Raw genomic sequence first — 19,380 nt, 5'->3', positions numbered from 1 at the left:
CCCTGGGTTTCCTCTCCCTTTCACTCCTGCTCGGTTTTTAAGAAGTTGGCTGCTTGGATGTTGGGGGCGGGGGACAGGGGTCCTGGTTACCCTCAAGGCACCGCCCCCAATTCCCCAGCACCTGAAAACCCTCTCGGGGTCCTACCGGCTGCTCTTGATATCTCAGTGGGAAACCAAGGCGTGGAGAGGTGGGATCCTCCATGCCCAGTCCACCCGCAGTCAACAGTGAAATCCTTTCTGCACCCATCAACCTCCACTTCATACGCCTCTCCATTCCCAGGCCCTGGTCACCTGAGCCTGGTCACCCGAATTCAAGCCCCGAGCTCTGCGGCCATCAAGTCCTGGCTTTGATGGGGGAACCAAGGTGGCCCATTCGCCCCCTCAGCCTTGAGGTCTTAGGGCCAGATTTGGCGCAGATTCTGGGCTCTGGGTCGTGTCCTGAATTCGATAGTCGACCATAGCCTGCGAGGGAGGCTGCCAGGAAGTCTGGTGTCCTCACCTCTTCTCTGGGTCCAGCCACCGGGACAAGCAAGAAGAGGGCAGTCAATGCCATCTCAGACACTATTCAGTCCTCTTCCCTAGCTCCCTTGGAGTCCAGACAGGGATTCTTGGATGCCAGTTTAATTTCCTTGCAGATATTCAATCCAGACTTTCTTAGATGCTCACAGTCCACATCCAAGCCTGCCCCTAGCTTTGTGTATTGACCACCTCAATGCCTCCCAGCCCTACTCCCGCACCCTTTCCCTATTCCTCACCCATTCTAACAAGAGCCAAGCTTGGGTGGCAGTGGATTCTCTTCCCTGGAGACAGAGACGCGTTTTGCCCGCCTCCCGCCCCCCCATCCTCACCCCATCCCCTTCCTCTAGAATCCACATCAGGATTTGTCTCTGCCCTACTCCCCTGCCACATTGCACCAAGTGCTAGTTCCTAGCTTGCAAAGATTCAGACCAGACTTTGCCTGTGCTGGCATCTTTAATATTTAGGCCTCATTTGGACTGGCTCCCTTCCCGGGAGATCCAAGCCCGGGTTTTGCTCCTCCCCATACATCAATATTAGAGTTCCATCTGTCTTCCATAACCTGGAGCTAGCAGCTTGGCTTCCAGGTCCGATCTCTGGAGATCCTAACCAGATCTTACCTCTCAGCGCCTTTTCCCTTCCCCCTCCTCCCTGATTCTACCTCCTCCCATTTTCCCCAGCCCCCACCCACATCCCTGCACTGAGTTGTCTGTTCTGCAGAAGTGCCTATTTTCGGTTTCATATCCCCCATTGTGGGTCTTGGCAGTCATAGCCCTGGCTCTGGGGATCCAAGCCAAGTCGGACAGCCTTCCCCGTACCAGAGAGGGGTGCAGGGCTACCTCTGCATCCATCCTCAGCCCGAAACCTGCCCCTTGCCACACTCGGCCACATGCCTAGTATCTAAGCCGGTTCCGTGGCCTACTTCTGCAAGTCCACCAGCTGCTGTGTATTTGCTGGGCAGTGAAAATCCACACCGGGTTTTTGCTCTTGCCGAGAACGTAAAATTCATTTTTTTCTCTCCCCTCCCCCCCGCCCGAAGCTAGACGTTTGAGACTTTCATAGATACTATCCTCCCCCTAACACTCACCCACCCCCACCGCCCCTGCTACGCGGTCAGCTCCAAGTCTCTGTCCGGTTGGACGGAATCTTCTGCTGGGCCTCATCCCATCCCGTGTAATCCAGTCCTGGCTTTACGTCCTTCCCTCTCTTTTATTGTAGGTCTTGTCTCCCAGGGTAGCAGCCTTCTCATTGCATTCCCTGCGCATCGCCCCTGGAATCCAGACACCGCTTTTACCTGGCCGCTCCTGATGCAGCCGGTAGCTCCGGATCCGTTCGTGCCAGATTCCAGCCCTCTTTTTGCCCGTCCCGCTTGCACGTCGCTGCCTGGAAGATGGGGGCAGCCCACGCCGCCTCAGCCACTATGCAGCCCCCTCCCCTGGCCCCCTGAGAACCCAGGTCCGGAGAATGCAAGGCCGGGTCTTACTTGTTCCCACTGCATTAGGCATGACGCATTACTCCGTCTCCCGAGGAAGAATCTGGCCCGAAATTTGCGTGCCCCGGGTGCATTTGGCCTTGTCGTAGCTTCCCCCGACTACCACCACCTTGGTGTAATCCGATCCGGGTTTTGCATATCCCTTCCACATCTCCACAGTCCCCCACCCCGGATCGGCACCTTTCCTTGACTTCATTCAATTCGCTCCCGGTTTTTCGTGCGCCCGCCTCCCCTCCCCCACTCCCCGTTCAGTCGCGAGGATCCTGCACGTCGTCCTTCCTCTCCCCGTTTTCCAAGGGGGCAAGGGGAGGCAAAGGCACACAATATCCAGCCCGGGTTTTCGGGCTGCCCCCGGTGCGCCCAGGCAGGTTGCAGCGGCCGGTCCCGGTCGGTGGTTCCGGGCCGGGTTTTGCGCGCGCCCGCGCCCCCTCCCGGAGCGGGTGCGCCGGGGAGCGGGGCGAGCAGGCGGCTTGTCATTGCTGGTGCCCGGCGCCGGCTTGGTCTGCGCGTCCTGCGGTGCCCACCGCCCGGCGGTCCCCCTCCGGCCTCCCCGGGGCGCGACGCCGCCGTGCCCGCCTCCGGCCGCTGCTCCTGCTCCGCGCCGCCCCCCTCCAGCCCCGAGCCCCCCGGCCACTGCGGGGAGCCCGAGCCGTCGGCGCGGGAGCTGTCGGCGCTGCGGCGCCCCCGCCCGCCGTCTGCCGAGGAGGCCCCGGCCGATGGGGCAGCGCGGGCCCCCGAGCGGCGCTGCCGGACAGCGGGGGACTGCAGGGTCGTTCCGGTTGCCCCGCTAAGTCCGTGGTGGCCGCCGTCGGAGGGGGCTGGGAAGTCGCCTGGGCGCGCACGTGCCGCCTCCGTCGGGGCGGCGAGCTGCGGGGGAGATGTGGCCCGCTGCCGGCGCCGCCTGGGGGGGCTCCGCCTCGCCCCAGCCCCCGGAGCTGTGACACCGCCCCCGCCCGCTGTCTCCCCCGCCTCCCTCCCCGGGAGGGGCGCAGACCCGCGCGCCCCCAGCCCGGAGCCGCCGCCGCCGAGTGGGCCGCCATTGGATCTGTGTAATCCGCTTTTTTTGCATTTTTTTCTGGTACATTTTTGGCCGGTGGCCGAGGTGCTGGACCGGGGGTAGGAGGGGACACGGAGGCCTCCCTCAACCCGCCACCCTCCACCCACTTACCCCCCGCCCCGGCTCCGGGAGATGTGCCGGGCGGGGGGCCCGGGTTCGCGGAGCCGCAGGAGAGGCGCGGAGGGCCGACCCCGGAGCGGCGCCGGACCGGTGAGTGTCTGCGGGCCTAGGGCGAGGGGACGCCGTACCTGGGCCAGGTGTGCGGGGCGTGGGGGATGGGATCCGGGGCCTGTCCGAGCCTCGGAGGGGGAGGGGATGCTGGAGTCGCCGGTCACCGCACCTGAGCCAGGAGGGGTGTTGGGGGCGGCTAGCTCCGCACCCCCGCCGGCTAGGGAGCCGGGAGGGACGGTCTCACGGAGCGCCGGGGTGCGGGGGGTGCGGATGGGCGGCCGCGGGACGCCCTGCGGGGGGAGGGGACGGCGAGTGTGCCCGCGCGTGGCTGCGTGTGCCCGCGCGCGCGCCAGCCTTTGTGGGGAAGCGGTGCGGCGGTGCCTGCGTGTCCCCGGTGCGTGTGCGCGCGGGTGCTTGGCGCCCTGTTTGTGTAGGTGTCTGGGTGTGAGCGGAGAGGGTGCGTGTGCGCGCCGCGCGGGCCCCGGCCCTGGAGGAGCAGTGTCGGGGGCTGGCTCCGCAGGAGGTTGGGTTGGGGGTTGTTTTTCCTCTGGGAGGTGGCGGCGCGGGGCGGGGGCCTGTCTGGGTGTCGGACCGGAGGCAGCCTCGGGGCTGCCGCTGTCATTAGGAGGGGTGCTGCCCGGCAGCATCTCCTCGGTGGTGCCGGCTTAGGCATGGGGGGCTGTCGGGTTTGACCCACCCGGGTTCGCCCAGCCCTCTCTCCGGGTGTGCACTGGTGTATTGTCATTCTGCCATCCGAGGACCTTGGGCTAGGAGTCTGAGCCTGAACGGGGAGGTGCTGTGTGTGCCCTTGTAGGCATCACTTCAGCACCCCTGGTACCCATCTGAAGACAGCACCCTGTCTGCTCACAGCATCCCTCTCCCCCTCACCCCCCCGCCAGCCTCCCCGAACATCCCTGTCCCTACACTTCAGTCTAGGTCAGCACACTGCCCCAGCCCTACCACTGCCTGGTCCCTTCCCTCCAGACCTGAGCCCCTCCCCCCGTAGTGGGTCGTGCGTGGGTGTTCTTCCATCCCTGTCTGGAGGCAGGGGCCCCTTGCCTCCTGGCTTCTGCAGGACCCACGGCCTGGCTTGTCTGCCCACATCCAAACATGTGGTGTGCCTGGGGAGCAGGGGGAGGGGTTCAAGATGGCTGCCAAGATGGCTGTTCGCCCTCTGCCCCTCTCTGTCTCTCTTTCTTCCTCTTTTCTGTTTCTCCTCACCCTGCTCCCTTAGCTGCTTTGGGGTTCATTGCAGGGCGGGGGCTGGACTGTGTGGGCACAGGTGCAGGGACACCTGACCTTCTCTGGGCCTCTTGACCTGGATGCTGGTTGGGGAGAAGCTGGTGGTCTCTGCTCCCCTCTCCAGCACCCCAAAGGTGGGACATGAATCAGGAATCCCCACTTCTTCCCAACCCTAGATTCTGATCCCTTCACCCCAAACGACAGTCCAGGGCCTCCCTGCCCTCCATCTGCTTTCCCAGGCCTGGCGCTGGAATTGATCACTGCGGTGTCAGGATGTCCCATTGAGGCTCCCCATCTGGCATTGTCTTGTCTCACCCTGCTTGGGCCTGGGTCAGGTCCCAGCTCCAGGATCAGGTGACTTCTCCTTCCTCCCCACTCCCCTTCCACTAATGCCGAATTTATTACTTAAAAGTAGGATGAAAACAGGGAGAATAAGAGAAGGAATACAACCTTCATTATCATATCGAGAAAATTATCCGTGATTTTCCTAACTAGCAATTTGCCTGCCACGCCGTTCAGAACTGACTTGCCCATTAATTACAGAGATGAAAAATCATCTGGAAAGAGGAAAAAGGCACTAATTCGATCCCTTGCCGGAGGCGATCGCACTGAGAGCAGGCCGCTGTCACATAGTGTGCGCTCCCTTGTGATAGCTGGCCCTCCCCCAGCTCCCTGCCTTCTTCTTTATCCCCTTCGCGGCCTCCCACTGTGCCTTGTCCCACCCCATGTGTGTCACCCCTGCTCTCCAATGCCCCACTAGGCCCTCATTCCTTCCCCAGGGCAGCCCATCCCAACCCCTCACTTGGGGGGCGTGGGGGACCCATGAACCCCACCATCTCTAGGTGCCATGCCCTCCCTTGAGTGTGGATACTGCGCAGGGTTGGGGGAGGGTGGGGAGCTGGGGACCAGCGCACCTGGGCTGTGGGGCCTGCAGGGAGGAGGTGGAAGGCAGGAGACTCAAGCCGGTTTCTATTCCCAGCCTGCCCTGGGGAGCCCCCCGTCTCCTGGGGGGCTGAGGAGGACCCTGCGGGCCTGTGGGGGAGGGGACCTGCGGGTGCCTCGGTTGAGACTCTGTTTGCATCAAGCTGTCTGGGCTTCTTGCCGTTGGTTGGTGTCTCTACCTGCTCTGGCTGCTTCTGAGTCGTCTGCGTGGTCTCTGTGCGCCTGGCTGGTGAGAGAGCGTGTGGGCTTCAACCCGAGCATGGGCTTCAGCCCGAGCATGGGCATCTTTGTGGGGGCAGCGTCCCAGGAGACTTGTATACTGCTCAGCTCAGGGGCAGGTACCCCCGAAGAGGAGGCGGAGCCGCCCGTCTGGGGCGGTGGGGAGCTGGGGCTCATGGGTCTCCCTCCACCTTGCCAGCCAAATGTGTGGCCAAGGACACCGAAGGCTCTGGTTTCTCTGTGGGCTTCTCTCCCGGAAGCAATTTCCAGGCGCCAGACACTTCCCTCCTCAGGGCCCCTCTACCGGGAGGCAGGGGAGGAGCTCCCGAGGTGAGGGTTCCCTGGATCTGGAAGCCAACTGTGGGACCCTGGAGGTGCCTGAAGGAACCGGTGTTCCGCCAGGGCCCTGGGTATGGACCAGCTACAGTATTGACTGTGCTGATGGAAGAGGAAAGCAGGGTCCCAGGACAGGGCGCTAGGCAGTGGGCATGGGGGGGGGTCCCACTGCCAACTCCCATCCAGTTCTCTGTCAAGTGTCTGTCTGCACCTGTGTGTACTTTTTCTGTGGGTGGTTGGATGGTGACCCTGGCTGAGCGGCCTGTGGCCACGTGTGGCCGCCTGCTGTTTGTTCACAGGGTCTTTTTAATGCCGGTGTTTTCATTTTCCTAAGAGGGTGGCTGTGGGTGCACGTGGCTGCTCAGATGAGCAGCTGTCTGTATCTGCTGTGCACCTACAGGTGTGCTCAGGTGTGTAAATGGGGCTACTGGGCACTAGGCTGGGTGTGCCTCTTCATCCAATCTTCGAATGCTTGGCAAGTACCTTCCTTGCTAGAAGCCATGCTGGGGACACCGTAATGGCGGTGCCCTCACCTCATGATACTCACAGTCTCACAACACAAAGTGATCTTGTTAAAGGGGTTCACTTATCTCATGGGAGTAGGGGGAAGGCTTGAATCTTCTCCTCCAGAGGAGCCAGGCTCCCTAATGGGGACAGGCAGCCCAGACTAAACACAGCAGCCCCTGCTTCCTGTTGCACCATCACTCCCAGGAGGGGCATCGTGGGGTGGACCCTGCACGAGCTTCCAGCCCTATCCCTCCAGCGTGCTAGGCACACTCCCACCTCAGGGCCTTTGCTCTGGCTGCTCCTTCCACCTGGGACCCTCCGCCAGACACCTGCTAGGATTCTCCCTTACCCCCTTCAGATGTCACCTCCCCAGTAACCTCTGTTGTCCCCCCACCCCATTTAAGTTGCAGCTCCTTCCCCTCCCCACACCCCTCCCACCCCTGGTTCTGCTCAGTCTTTCCCCAGAGCCTGTCTCCTTTCACAGATTGCTTGTGCCTCCTGGTGTGTTGTCTGTCTCCAATCCAGGACCCAGGCAGGTGGGGGGTGGGAGGAGGCAGGATTCTGTTGACTTTGTTTGGTTTTGGATCCCAGGTGTTCAAGAAATCTTTCTTATGTAAATTTTTATATGAGAGACTGACTTGATTTGTAAGCTTCCATTTAAAGCACAGTTAAAAGTAATAATAATAATAAAATAAATCTTTCTTGAATGAATGGGGGCTCTCAGAGAGGGCCCGTTTTCACCCAGCCCTCTGGGGGAGTGAGAGATACCCACCACCCCCAGGACCTGGGCCAGGCCAGCTCTGTATCTGTCCCTGCATGCACACCTGTGCAGATTCAGGTGCGATTCTGCGGCCTGGGAGATGCTTGGGTGCGTGAGGTTGTATGTGTGGGCAGGCGGCTTGCCCCCATACTCCCCCAGCTGTGTGTGTGTGTGTGTGTGTGTGTGTGTGGAGCCTGGGGGACATGTGGGGGCCACTGTCCTTGCTTCCTGTCAATGGGTCAGAGCTCCTGGGTCCCTCACCCTTCAGGTCTACCCTGGCCCTGGGGAACTGGCCAAACAGAAAGCCCCTCTGCCCGCCAACTCAATAATTTGGGAAAATGCACATCTCGTACAAAGGCTAAAAATAGCCATGCCCCCCTAAAGCTAAAAATAGCTGGTACCCCTCTCCCAGGTGCTAAAAATACCCGACATGTCATAAATAGCAGGCCAGGAGGCTAGGAAGGCAGGCATAGGTGGTGCAGGCAGGCGATGGCCCCAGTGGCTGGCTCCCCAGGGCAGGGTGTCCCCACCATGGCACTGCCGACATCTGGGGCTGGGTCATTCTCTGCTGTGGGGAACCATCCTCTGCATTGTAGGGTGATGGACCCCATCCCTGGCCTTGACCCATTAGATGCCAGTAGGGCTCTCAGTTTGTGACAACCAAAAATGTCTGCAGACATTGCCCAGTGTCCCCAGGTTGGGGCAAAATCAGCCCCTGACAAGAACCACTGCTCTGGAGGAAAGGTCGGCCGACTTCTGTAAAGGGCCAGATAGCAAACCCATGTAGGTTCTGTGGCCATGTTCCAGCCCTGTTGCACATTCGTCCTCTTTTTCCAGCCCTTTGTCTTCTTTCTTCTTCTCCACAGCCCTTTAAAAATATAAAACAACAATTTGGCTGTACAGAATCAGGTAGAGACCTGGGCCATAGTTTGCCAACCCCTGCTCGAGGGTACCCCCCAGTGGTTTCTGGTGGTGGGTGATGGGGTACCAGGGTATTTGCCCTCAACAGAGGGACAGCCCCATTTGGGGAGCACTTGTGCCCTTGAGTGCCTGCCAAGCCCTGTACTATCTACCCATCCCTTGCCTGCCCTCAATTCTCCCCACTTACCCCCATGCACCCTCTCCTCCATGCATGCTGGCCTCCTCGCCTCTCCTCAAACTTGCAGGCTTGATCTGGCCTCAGGGCCTTTGCACAGGCCCTCTGCCTGGACTGATCTCCTTCCCTGGACACCTTCGCGGCTCTGCCCTCACCTTCGCAGGGCTCTTTTGAAACGTCATCTTTTCAGGGCAGGGTGGCCTTTCCCAACCACCCTATTTAAAATTGCATGCACATAACACCCCCACTTTTACATACACACTCCTCTTGCCCACCTGCCCACCATACTGTCTCCCACGGCATTAACACACTGTTGAATGGATGGATTTTGTGTGCTTTGTATCCTCTCCCAGCTCCACATGGGCAGGGCTTTTTCCTGGCTCATTCAGGCTATATCTCTAGCACCTAGAACAGTGCCTGGCACATAGTAGTGCTCAAAAAGACATGTGGAGGAGCTGACTATCATTTCTAATCCCTACAGCCACGCTGTGAGGTTTTCATTCCTGTTTCCCCTTTAGAGAAAGAGATTTCCGAGGGGCTACGTGGGGGCCCCATCACGTAGCCTCAAGTGGACGAAGCAGGGATTTGAGCCTAGAGCCCTTGGGCTGCAGCACCTGGGACTTAGGGGTGCTATGCCCAATGCCCTCTTCCCTCCTGTCCTGCAAGGCACCGCCCCCCACCTCCACCCCTTCACCGTCCACGCCTGAAGGTGGCAGAGGGGCCAGAGCCTCCTTCTGCCCCTCTACCATGGCCCTGGCCTCTGGAACACTGCAGTGCCAGGCTCTGGGCTGGGCTGGGCTGGGCAGTGAACACCCTGGGGTAGAAGCTGACAACTGACCATGGTGGTGGGAAGCATAGAGGAGGCGCCTGGCCAGCCTGCAAGCTTCCTGGAGGGGGAGGGGCCAGCCCTGATGCCAGAAAGAAGGTGATGGCTCAAAGGGGGCAAGGAATACTCCATCTGTCTGGGCGTGGAGAGAGCCAGCAAAGGTGCCATCCTGAGGCCGGGGTGGGGGGCGCAGGAGTCCTGTTTGCATTCTGCTTGCTATGGGGCTGAAAGACTTGTAGAAGATTAAGGGCTCATATCTACCCAGAGGCACCTCAGAAGAAAGGCCTGGCAATCTAGTTCCAAAAAATCAGCCATTGAAAACCTTACGGAACACAGTTGTACTCTTATGCACATGGGGTTGCCATGAGTTGGGAGGGGTGGTGGTGACAGCGATAGGGCCAGATTGTATAGCATGAACTTTCTCTGGCTGCTGTGTGAGAGAGGGTCCCATAGGGCAGGAACGGAGGCTAGGAGGAGGGTGAGAACTGGAAGCAGCCAGGGCCCTGGTGGGGGTCTTGAGATGTTAGAGATTGGTGTGAGAGTTGGAATTGACATGTTTTGGTGGCTGATTGGCTGGGAGGATAGGTTAAATGGGGACAGGGGAAAACTGCAGGTTTCTGGCTTTGACACCGGAGGAGGGCAAGGTGAGGAACACCCTCTAACAGTCCCCCACACGCATGCACATAGTCCATCCTCCCCATAGTGACCAGAGGGTGCCTGTGAGTGCCTGAGTCAGGTCACATCCCTCCTCTGTTCAGAACCCTCTGTGGCTCCCACCTCACTCAGGGTAAAAAGCTAAGTTCTGAGGCCCATAGGCCCTGCACATTCTGCTCTGTCATCTCCCTGCCCTTGTCTCCCCTTGCTCCGTCCTGCCAGCAACCTGGGCCTCCTCATTGATCTGAGCACACCAGGCCTGCTCTGCCCCAGGGCCTTTGCACGTTCTGTTCCCTCTGCCTGGGTTGCTCTTTCCCCAGGAGCCTGGATGCTCACCTCTTAGAGACCTCTGCCCAGGTATCACCTACTTGGTGAGGTGTTCCTGACCTCCCCGTCTCCAGCTGACCCACCCCCACAACCTCTTCCCTTGCAGGCATATTTTCCTCCATAGCACTTGTGACCAGGCAGATAACCATCTCCTGAATAGATGGCCTGTTCTTTGGTTCCCTTTCGTTTTTGTTCATTAAATCAAAGTGCCCACTTCATACCCAGGGCTGGGCATGCCACAAGAACCAGACAGATCCATGATGGAACTTTCCCTGCAGAGTTCCTGTTTGGTGGGAGACACAGATGTGCAACAGTTAATTTTAAGCCCAACTGGAGAGCAAAAAGTGGAGGCCCCGTCTGCTGTGCGGGTGGATGCGAGAGATACCAACGTAGCATGGCACACAGAGCCTTTTGGAGGGAGAGGGGAGCACCACGCCCTGGGGGGCTGAAAGGCGGAGATGGGGTAGGGCATCAGAGCAGAGCTCCCACAATGTGTGAGGCTGCAGGTGTTGTGGGGTGTGCAGGGTAGGTGAGAGGCCGTATTAGGGCCACTGATGCAGCAATAGGGAGCCATGGAAGGTTGTGGGCAAGGAGGGACGTGATCAGGATTTCATTTTGGAAAGATTACTCTGGCTGCAGGCAGAGATTGGGTGGGGTGGGGATGGCAGATGAGGGAGAAGGGAGAGGCTAGTTCAGCCATCATGGGGGAGGGGGCGCTTTGAACTGCCGTTACCCCTCTGCAGCCCAGTGCAGTCTGGTGGCCAGAGTGATCTCCGTCAAGTATGTGTTGAGTTCCTACTTGTGCCAGACGCAGCAGGCTTGCTCTGTTAGCCCTGCTTAGGGACTGAGCCCAGGGAGAGAGGAAAAAGGTGAGGACAGGGAGGGGATGGGACACAGCCACAGACAAGACAGACACAAACCCCACTCTCGTGGGGCTGACATCTAGTGGGAGAGAGATGATAAGCAAGTCAGTAAAATGCAAGGTGTGATGACTCCAGAAAGAAATAATGCCTGCCAGGGCCTCCTTGGGGAGGGGATTGTTTGAGCAAAGGCTTGAAGCACAGGCAAAGGCTCTGGGGTGAGACTGTGCCTGGTGTTTTCCTCCAGGAAAACTGGTAGCGAGTGAGGAAGGGGAGAGTGGGAGGAGGTGAGAGCAGGGAGGGAATGGGACAGAAAGTACAGGGCCTGGTGGGCTGCCAGGAGGACTTAGGCTGTTACTATCAAGAAGGTGGGAGCCCTAGAGGGCTCTGAGCAGATGGACTGCCCTGACTCAGGCGCTCACAGGCGCCCGCTGGCCTCTCTGGGGAGGACAGACTGGGAGGCAAGGGCAGAAGCTGGTCCTGGTGGGTGATGACCGGGGCGGGGGGAGGGGGGGAGGCAGGGGGGCGGGACCGGAAAGGTAGAAGAAGGGGGTGGATTCTGCAGGTGGGGCCGCAGGAACTGCTGGTGGTTTGGATATGGGGGTGAGAGGAGGAGAGGCCCCAGGATGGCTGTGTGTTTTGTGTTTTCTGAGCACCAGGAAAGACTGGGCCCCATCTGCTGAGATGAGGAAGATGGGGGTGGGGGCTTGGGGGGATCAGGGGCCTCCCCACAGGCCCCTTCCCCGAGAACCATGTGCTGGGCGCCCTGTGAGCTCACCGCAACTGTGAGATTGGTCTGTTAGTCCTGCTTAGGGACAGGAAACAGCTTAGAGAGGTCAGGAATCTGGGCTGAGCCACTGCAGACTCCAAGCCTGGAGCCCCCGACTCCTACGGATCCTCAAACCTCCCAAAGGGCTGCTGGTTCCCAGCTCTGCCCTGCGGGTGTACACAGATGGCGAGAATGCCCGAGGGCTTTCAGGAGGAGGTGGCCCGTGGAGCAGGGCCCCCAGGCCACAGGTTTGGGGAGGAATAGTGTGCTCGCAGGTGGATGAGCATCTTAGGGCTGCCGTAACAAAGGTCTACAAAGTGAGTGATTTATAAGGACATGCATTTGTTGTCTCACAGGTCTGGAGGTGTTGGCAGGGCTAAGCTCTCCCTGCGTCAGATCTAGGGGCAGATTCTTCCTCGTCTCTCCCAGCTCCTGGTAGCCACAGGCCTTCCTTGACTTGGCAGCAGCAGCATAACTCCATCATCACATGGCCGTCTTCCTCCTGTCTGTGTTTGTGTCTTTTCTTTCAGAAGGACGCCACTCAGATAAAATTAGAACCCACCCTACTCCGGTATGGCCTCACGTTAACTTAGTTGGTAACATGTTCAGGTACCCTATTTCCAAACAAGGTTCACAGGTACCCAGGATTAGGACTTCAATATAAATTTGGGGGAGGTGCTTTTTAACCCATAACAGGAAGGAACCAGGCAAGAGGCAGGAGATGGGGCCGGGGGGTGGGTGTGGAGGGACCCGGCCAGGCAGGTGGGGTTGGCTGCCTTCGCCTTTGGGGAAGGGGTGAGGCTGTGGGAGGCCCAGAGCACCCCTCTCAGTACCCCAAAGGCATGCAGACGCCCACCCACACGAGCATAGAGGGTTGCTATGGCAACCGCACTCTAGGGCAGGCTAGAGGCACCCCCACTCCTCCGGCAGCCGATTCCCCTCCTGTCACCCTCCCCTTCCCATCCCGGGGCACCCGAGGACAGATCCTGGGCCCCTGCCCCTGAGCTCCACCCACCCTGCTGTTCCCGCCCTCTATGGAGGCTGACATTGGCTTGGACACAAACATAGGAGCTGCATAGCTGGTGGGCAGCCCCTGGCCGTGGAGTCTGGTATGCCTGGGGCCAAGCCCCCCCAGGGTAAGGCAGCTGGTCCTATATCCTGCAGGTATAAAGGGGTGTGCCCAAGACCACTGAGGCATAGGGTGGGGGCAGACGCATAAGGGCTAGGGGAATGGGAGCCGGAGGGCCCCAGGCCCCAGGTCCCTAGCCTCACTGAGCCCAGCTGGGGGGCCACGCTGCCTGGGTTCAAAGCCCACTTGCCCATTGGGTACCCCTGGGCCTGTGCTTTCACCTCCAGGCCCTTGGTCTCCTCCTCTTAGAGACGTGGGTAGAACACTGCCTTCTCTAAGTTACTGTGAAGGTTAGGTGGGGTGCCTGTGCGGCATGCTCAGACCAGGTGTGCATGTGTCGTTGCTGACCATGGCATCATGGGGGAGTGAGGGGTGGTGCTGGACATCTTGGCTGTCCACACCCATAGTTTGTGACCTTTGTGCACCCCTGGAGTTGTGGGGCCCTGTCTCTGTCTCTGCCTCCAACCCTGCCATGTGCTGTGACATCCTCTGGGCCTCAGGGATGGTCCGACTTGGGTCTCCTGTGGTGGTACCCACTTTCCCACATATGACCTTGCTTCTGCCTCGGTGGCATCAGGTGTGCAGGTTCACCTGGGTGGGGTGGAATGTAGCCAGACCCTGGATGGAGGCAGACAGAAGCTGGAGTGCCTGGGGCTTTGGAAGGCACTTGGGGAGAGGGGTTCAGGGAGTGGCCAGCAGCCCACGGGAACTCTCTGCACCTGCAGGCAGTGGTGCCCAGCCTAGCCAGGCAGCTGCTCCCACGGTGTCCTTGGGCACTTGGCTGTGCTTATCCAGGAATTATTCTTGTGTGCCTGGGTGCTGGAGACCATGGTCAGGGAGACCACGCCCCAGCTCAGGAGCTTACCTCCTCCTGGGGTAGAAAGAGAATCAAGGAGCGGGCAAGTGAGCAGGTGTATGGAGTATCGGTGGGGATGGTGGGAGGGTGAGGACAGGGCTGGTGAAGACAGGGATGGTGGGATGGTGAAGATGGGGACAGTGGGGACGGTAGGGACAGTGAGGGTGGGGATGGTGGGACATAGTGGGGACACTGAGGATGGAGACGGAGGCAGGGACAGTAACAATATGGTGGGGATGGTGAGGATGAAGATGGTAGAGACAGGGACAGTGAGGATGGTTATGGTGGGTGCCATGAGGATAGTGATGGGGGACAGTTCTCACTTGCTGTGTGCCAGCCCCTGCTCCCAGCACTGTACATGTATGATTTGTCTAGTTCTTCTGGATTCATATATGTAGATCAACCTATGTAAAATTGTCTTATTTTATATAGGTTCATACATGTAACACAAAACCTATGCAGTATCGTATTTTACCAAGAAGAAAAAGAACAAGTGGCGGTGGACCTGACCCCAGTCAGTCAGGCAGGTGGTAAACGAAGGCCGGTATCATATGGGGCCCAAGTCTGCCTCTCTGAGGAGAGCACGCACAGGCATGGGGCTGCATACGCCAAGGTGGCCTGTTGGGGACCCGGCTGCGGTGGTGGGGGGGGAGGTAGGGGGGCCCATGGGTAGTGGAATGGAGCCGGGGGAGGGATTTCAGCTGGGACTGGAGGCAACTGCCAAGGAAGGGCGGATGCTGGGGTATTCTGGAGGTACCACCTCCAGGATTTACTCTGACCTGGATGTGGTGGTGAGGCCAATAAGAATCAAGGATCTGGACCTGTGGGATTTGGCCAAGGACTGGGGAGGATGGTGGGGTTGCTGGCTGAGAAGGGGTGGGGGAGGGTACTTGGTCCAGTCGGGCTGAAGATGCCGTGGAGACGAGAGGGAGGTACAGACTGTCAGGTCAGGAGAGAGGTAGGGCTGGAGTGTGAGGGCGGCTGTCATCAGTGTAGATGGTAACGAAATTCAGGAGGCTGGTTGGCATCTCCAGGAGGGGTGTGTGGGTGGGAAGAGGGCTGGGGACTCTACCTGGGAGGAGGAGAGGTGCAACCTTCAGATGGACACTGGCCATGCTGTGGATAGCACCTCTGCCAGGCCTTGCACTGGCCTCCGTGTCCTGACCAGAACACTGCAGACTTGCCGGAGCTGAGGGACTGTGGCCTGAGGGGGCTGAGGAGACCGGCTTAAGGTCATAAAAAAAAAAAAGGTCATACAGCACGTAAATGGCAGAGTCGGGAGCCAGACCCACATGGCCAGCAGCCCCCAGAGACTAGCACCCAGCGCCTTCCCTGGCATTAACCAGTCAGTAACAAGTTTAACTGCCTCTTGCCTTGGATGTCTCTTATATCCAGAAAGAAAGCCCTTGGGGAGAGTTGGGAAGGGGAACCTCCATCGGCCTGGGGTCAGTGCCTCCCGTCAGGGGTCAGGGGTCAGGGTTGTGGGGGGAGATGGCTTCAGGCTGGCAGTGGTTGGGGGGAGCTGCTGAAGGAGGAGAGCAGGGGAGGGGCACAGGGCTGCAGAGCTGATACTATTTTCCCAGGTGGGCATGGGGGGGCGCTTTGCCCAGTCAGTGTCCCCTCCCATCTCTTTTTATTGAGGGCCCGTCATGGGCCTGGCCTAGGTCGAGTCCCTGCCCTCAAGGAGCTTACAGTCTGCTGGGAAAGGCTGCCGACAGTCCTGCCAGTATAAAAAGATGACTTCAGGTGACTTCAGAGCTATAAAGGAAAAAAAAAATCAGGCAACATGATAGACAGTAGGGTTGGTCAGGGGAGGTCTCTGCTGGGGCCACCTTGGAGTTGAGCCCTGAGCAATGAGAAGCCTCAGCAGACTGTTTCAATCTTAGGGCAGAGGGAACAGCCTAAGTGGCAAGGAGGGAAGGGTAGGGAGGAGAGAGGGAGGGAGAGGAGTTTGGAGAGCTTGGTAGGGCTGGGTCAGGAGCAGCCATCTAAACCCAGGTGAGGAGCAGAAAGTTGGAGAGCTGAGGGGAGGCTGTGATCCGATTTGCATATTTAAATAACCCCTTAGCCTTGGGGAGAGGTTGGATTGGGGGTAGGCATGGAGGTGGAAAGCCCCAGGGGGAGGAAGAGGCTGGGACCATGGCCCAGCCACAGCTGATGGTGGTGAGTGGTGGCACTAGGGCCAGAAGTGGGCAGATGAGTGAGTTGTTTTAGAGGCAGAGTCCACAGGACTTGCCAATGGATCTTATATGTGAAAAGAAGTGAGGATCCGAGGTGGATTCCTGGGTCTGGGGTCTGAGATTCATTTTTGACAAATGCTTATTGCCATGTGCCAGGCCCTGTTCTAGAAGCTGAGGATATAGCAGTGAACATGATCCAGGATCGATCCCTGCCTTGTGGCGGGGACACACCATGCACGAGAGATACGGTTACATTTCCTGTCCATCAACAGATGGACAAACGGAATGTGATCCGTCTATTTAAAAAAAAAAAAAACACAGTTGCCATCAAGTTGACCCCAACTCATGGTGATCGCATGTGCATCAGAGTAGAATTCTGCTCCATAGTGTTTTCAATGGCTGATTTTTTTGGAAGGAGATCACCAGGCCTTTCTTCCAAGGTACCTCTGGGTGGTAACCTTTTGTTTAGCAGTAAGTGCATCAACCATTTGCACCACCCCAGGACACTGGTCCAGCTGTACAGTGGAATATTACTCAGCTATAAAAAGGAGTGAAGTACTGACACATGCTACAATGTGGATGAACCTCAAAACCATGACGCTCAGTGAAGTAAGTCAGCCACAAAAGGTCACATGTAGTATGATTCCATTTATATGGAACATCTAGAATAGGTAAATCTACAGAGAGAAACTGAAGCAGATTAGTGGTTGCCAGGGGCTGGGGGACTGGGGTGATAGCTAAAGGGTACAGGATCTCTTGTTGAGGTGATGAAAATGTTCTAAAATTAACTGTGGTGCTGGTTGCACATATCTGTGAATGTACTAAAAACTACTGAATTGTACACTTTAAATGGGTGAATTGTATGGTTTGTTAATTCTGTTTCAACAAAACTAAACAAAAGAAGTTACATTTGAACAAAAGCCCAGAGGAAGTGACACGTGCAAAGGTCCTGGGGCAGAGCCTGGTGTGGTCGAGGAACAGCAGAGTGGTAGAGTAGAAATGGGCCCGGGAGCTAATGGGCCGATTCAAGTAAGACCTTGAAGGCTGCTGCAACATCTTGGAGGGCGGGGGGAAGGACACTAGCTTGAGCTGTTGGGAGTCCCTGGGTGGTGCAACAGTGAACACACTTGGCTGCTAACTGAGAAGTTGAAGGTTCAAGCTCAGCCAGAGGTGCCTCAGAAGAAAGGCCTTGTGATCTACTTTTGAAAAGTCACCCACTGAAAACCCTGTGGAGCACAATTTTACTCTGACTCGCATGGGGTCACCACGAGTCAGAGTTGGTTGAAGTCTGTTGAGAGGTTCCAGGCTGGGAAGAAGAGGTCTGAAAAGTCTTAGCTCCTCGGTGGTGCTGAGTGTGAGGGGGGGCAGGCTGGAATTGCTTCGGGAGGGAGAGGACAGCGGTGGTTTACGCACCGGGGGCCCATTGAAACATGGGGCTCTAGGCCTCCCCAGGGAATGTGGGTTTTGAGCAGTTGCCTGTGATGCTGCAGTCTCTGGGCAGGAACCACACTTGGAAGACTAGGGCTTAGATAAAGCCAAGAGCCCAGGGCAGAGTTCCAGGGCTGCAACCTTGAGAGTAATGGGGAGACCAAGCCAGGGAGAGAGGTGAGAAGAACAGCCGCCAGGGAGGAAGAAACTGGGTCGGAGCTGAGCTCTTTGACCCCCAAGCCAGTGTGCCTAAGGAGCCGCTGCCTCTGCCAGGAAAGAGCAAGCGGGAGTGGGGAGGATCGCCAGCCCCTCCACCAGCTTCCCGGCCCCACCCCAGGCAGTACCCCCCGACCCCACCTGCCTGTCTCCAGCTTTACCCCAAGGGTCCCCCAGCGGGGAAAGAGGGGACTCAGGCCTCCCTGGTCCCCATCCATGGCGCCAGCCAGCAGGATTCTAATTAGTTACCAGAGCACAAGAGACAGGAAGCGGGGGCTGGGGGCAGGCAGCTGGATTCCTGCCCAGGACCAGAGGCTACGAGCCGGACACCTGGGTCCCCACCCAGGATCAGTTCCATTCTCCTCCTAGCTGGTGAGGGTGCCCAGTGGGGTGACAAGGTGGGATTAGGGATGGAGGAGAGAGGCTTCTGGTGGGGGTGCTGAGGCATGCCTGGATACAGGTGGGCCCTCTGTAGCTGCGATGTCCTGATGAGCTAGCTGCTCTGCCACTGGATGCAGCCTTGCCTCCTGGAGGTTCCCGTGGGGAAAGAATGGAGGTCTGTCCCTGGAAGGCAGGGGAGTGCTAGAGGCCTGGGAGAGGTGAGGTTGCAGCTTCTGTCAGATGTAGCTGGCCCAAGGGAGGTGCTGGGCGCCACTGCAGCAGGATGGAAGCCGAAGCACTCACAGGAGGAGAGGGAACCGTCCTGAGCCTGGCGGGATGCTGCTGGCTGCCTGGCCCTGGCCATGTGGCACCTCACTTTCCTGTTCTTCCCCAGGCTGGTGGGCCAGGCCTTGGTGCCTGCCTGGTGATGTGGGGCAAGGCCCCCCAAGCAGGCCATTGACTGCTCCGCGCACGCCTTTGGCCACTATCGCCATGGCCCGCCTGGCCGCTGTACTCTGGAGCCTCTGCGTCACTGCCGTCCTGGTCACATCGGCCACCCAAGGTAGGTGTTGCCGGGGCTGGGGACAGACCACATCTCTAAAACCCTCCAGCAGGGCAGCCTGCAGCAGCAGGGCGGGCTGTGAAAGCACCGAAGTGACTCCCAAGCACCCAAGGGTGCAGGAGCCAGCCTGAGAATGATTTGGGGATCGCATCCCACCCTGCCCCCTCTCAGGAGCCCCTGGATCATTCCCGCACTCCAACAAGTTGCCTGGCCAGGGTGCCAGGTGCTATCCTGCCAGGGGTCCCAGAGCTGGGGATGTGGCTGTGGCCCCCTGGGACGTGGACAGGTCGCCCTGGTGAGCCAGCGTGCTTCCGTCTTATGTCTCTCTCTCTGTGATTACATCTCTCAGGCTCTCACTGGGAAGAAGGCTTAATTAAAGCATGCCCGCTGACGTTTATTTAAAAACAACTAATTACCCGGCTCGGCCCTGTGCCGGCCCTGGGATCCTGCACAGGCCACAATTAGCGCCCCAAGCCACCGCCCACCCACCCCGATTATTCAATTATGCTTCCGATGGCAGCCAACGGGCATGGGCGCAGAGACAGACCAAGAGAAGGGGCCTGCTGGCCGCACCCCTTGCCCTGGCCAGCCTGGCCAACCTACCCGGCACTGTGTGAACAGCATCAGCCACGGCCCTCTTCCCTAGCACCCTCCACGTGGGCCTGAAGGTGGAGGTGGCAGTGTTGAGCAGAGTTCCAGGGCCTTCCTTGGCACAGCCTGATCAGCAGCACCCCAGCGCCCCATGTTCTCTGCCCATCAGGGTTCTGCCCTGCAGCCCCAGCTGGGCAGGGAGGAAGCCTTGCTCACACCCCCAGGCCTGTCTGAGCCAGCCCTCCACCCCCAGCCTCCCTCCC

The 19,380-nt window shown here is 58.7% G+C and overlaps 1 protein-coding gene across 3 annotated transcripts in view; it reads left to right on the top strand.

The window, feature by feature from the left end:
- Positions 1-2,449: 2,449 nt before the first annotated feature.
- ADGRL1 (adhesion G protein-coupled receptor L1) overlaps positions 2,450-19,380 on the top strand; it is a 42,945-nt gene continuing 26,014 nt past the window's right edge. For 2 of the 3 annotated variants that reach the window (XM_049877094.1, XM_049877093.1), the window contains exon 1: positions 15,743-18,526. In XM_049877094.1, the coding sequence (XP_049733051.1) occupies positions 18,301-18,526 (226 nt within the window). In that variant the 5' untranslated portion in view covers positions 15,743-18,300. Of the gene's footprint in view, positions 3,276-15,742; positions 18,527-19,380 lie in introns of those variants that run through there. The other variant, XM_049877095.1, reaches the window with a different exon arrangement.

The sequence above is a fragment of the Elephas maximus genome, chromosome 3 (genome assembly GCF_024166365.1).
Source record: "Elephas maximus indicus isolate mEleMax1 chromosome 3, mEleMax1 primary haplotype, whole genome shotgun sequence".
NCBI classification, from domain to species: Eukaryota; Metazoa; Chordata; class Mammalia; order Proboscidea; family Elephantidae; genus Elephas; species Elephas maximus.
The sequence above is the reverse complement of the archived record's forward strand: the minus strand, read 5'-3'. Positions and strand labels throughout refer to the sequence as shown.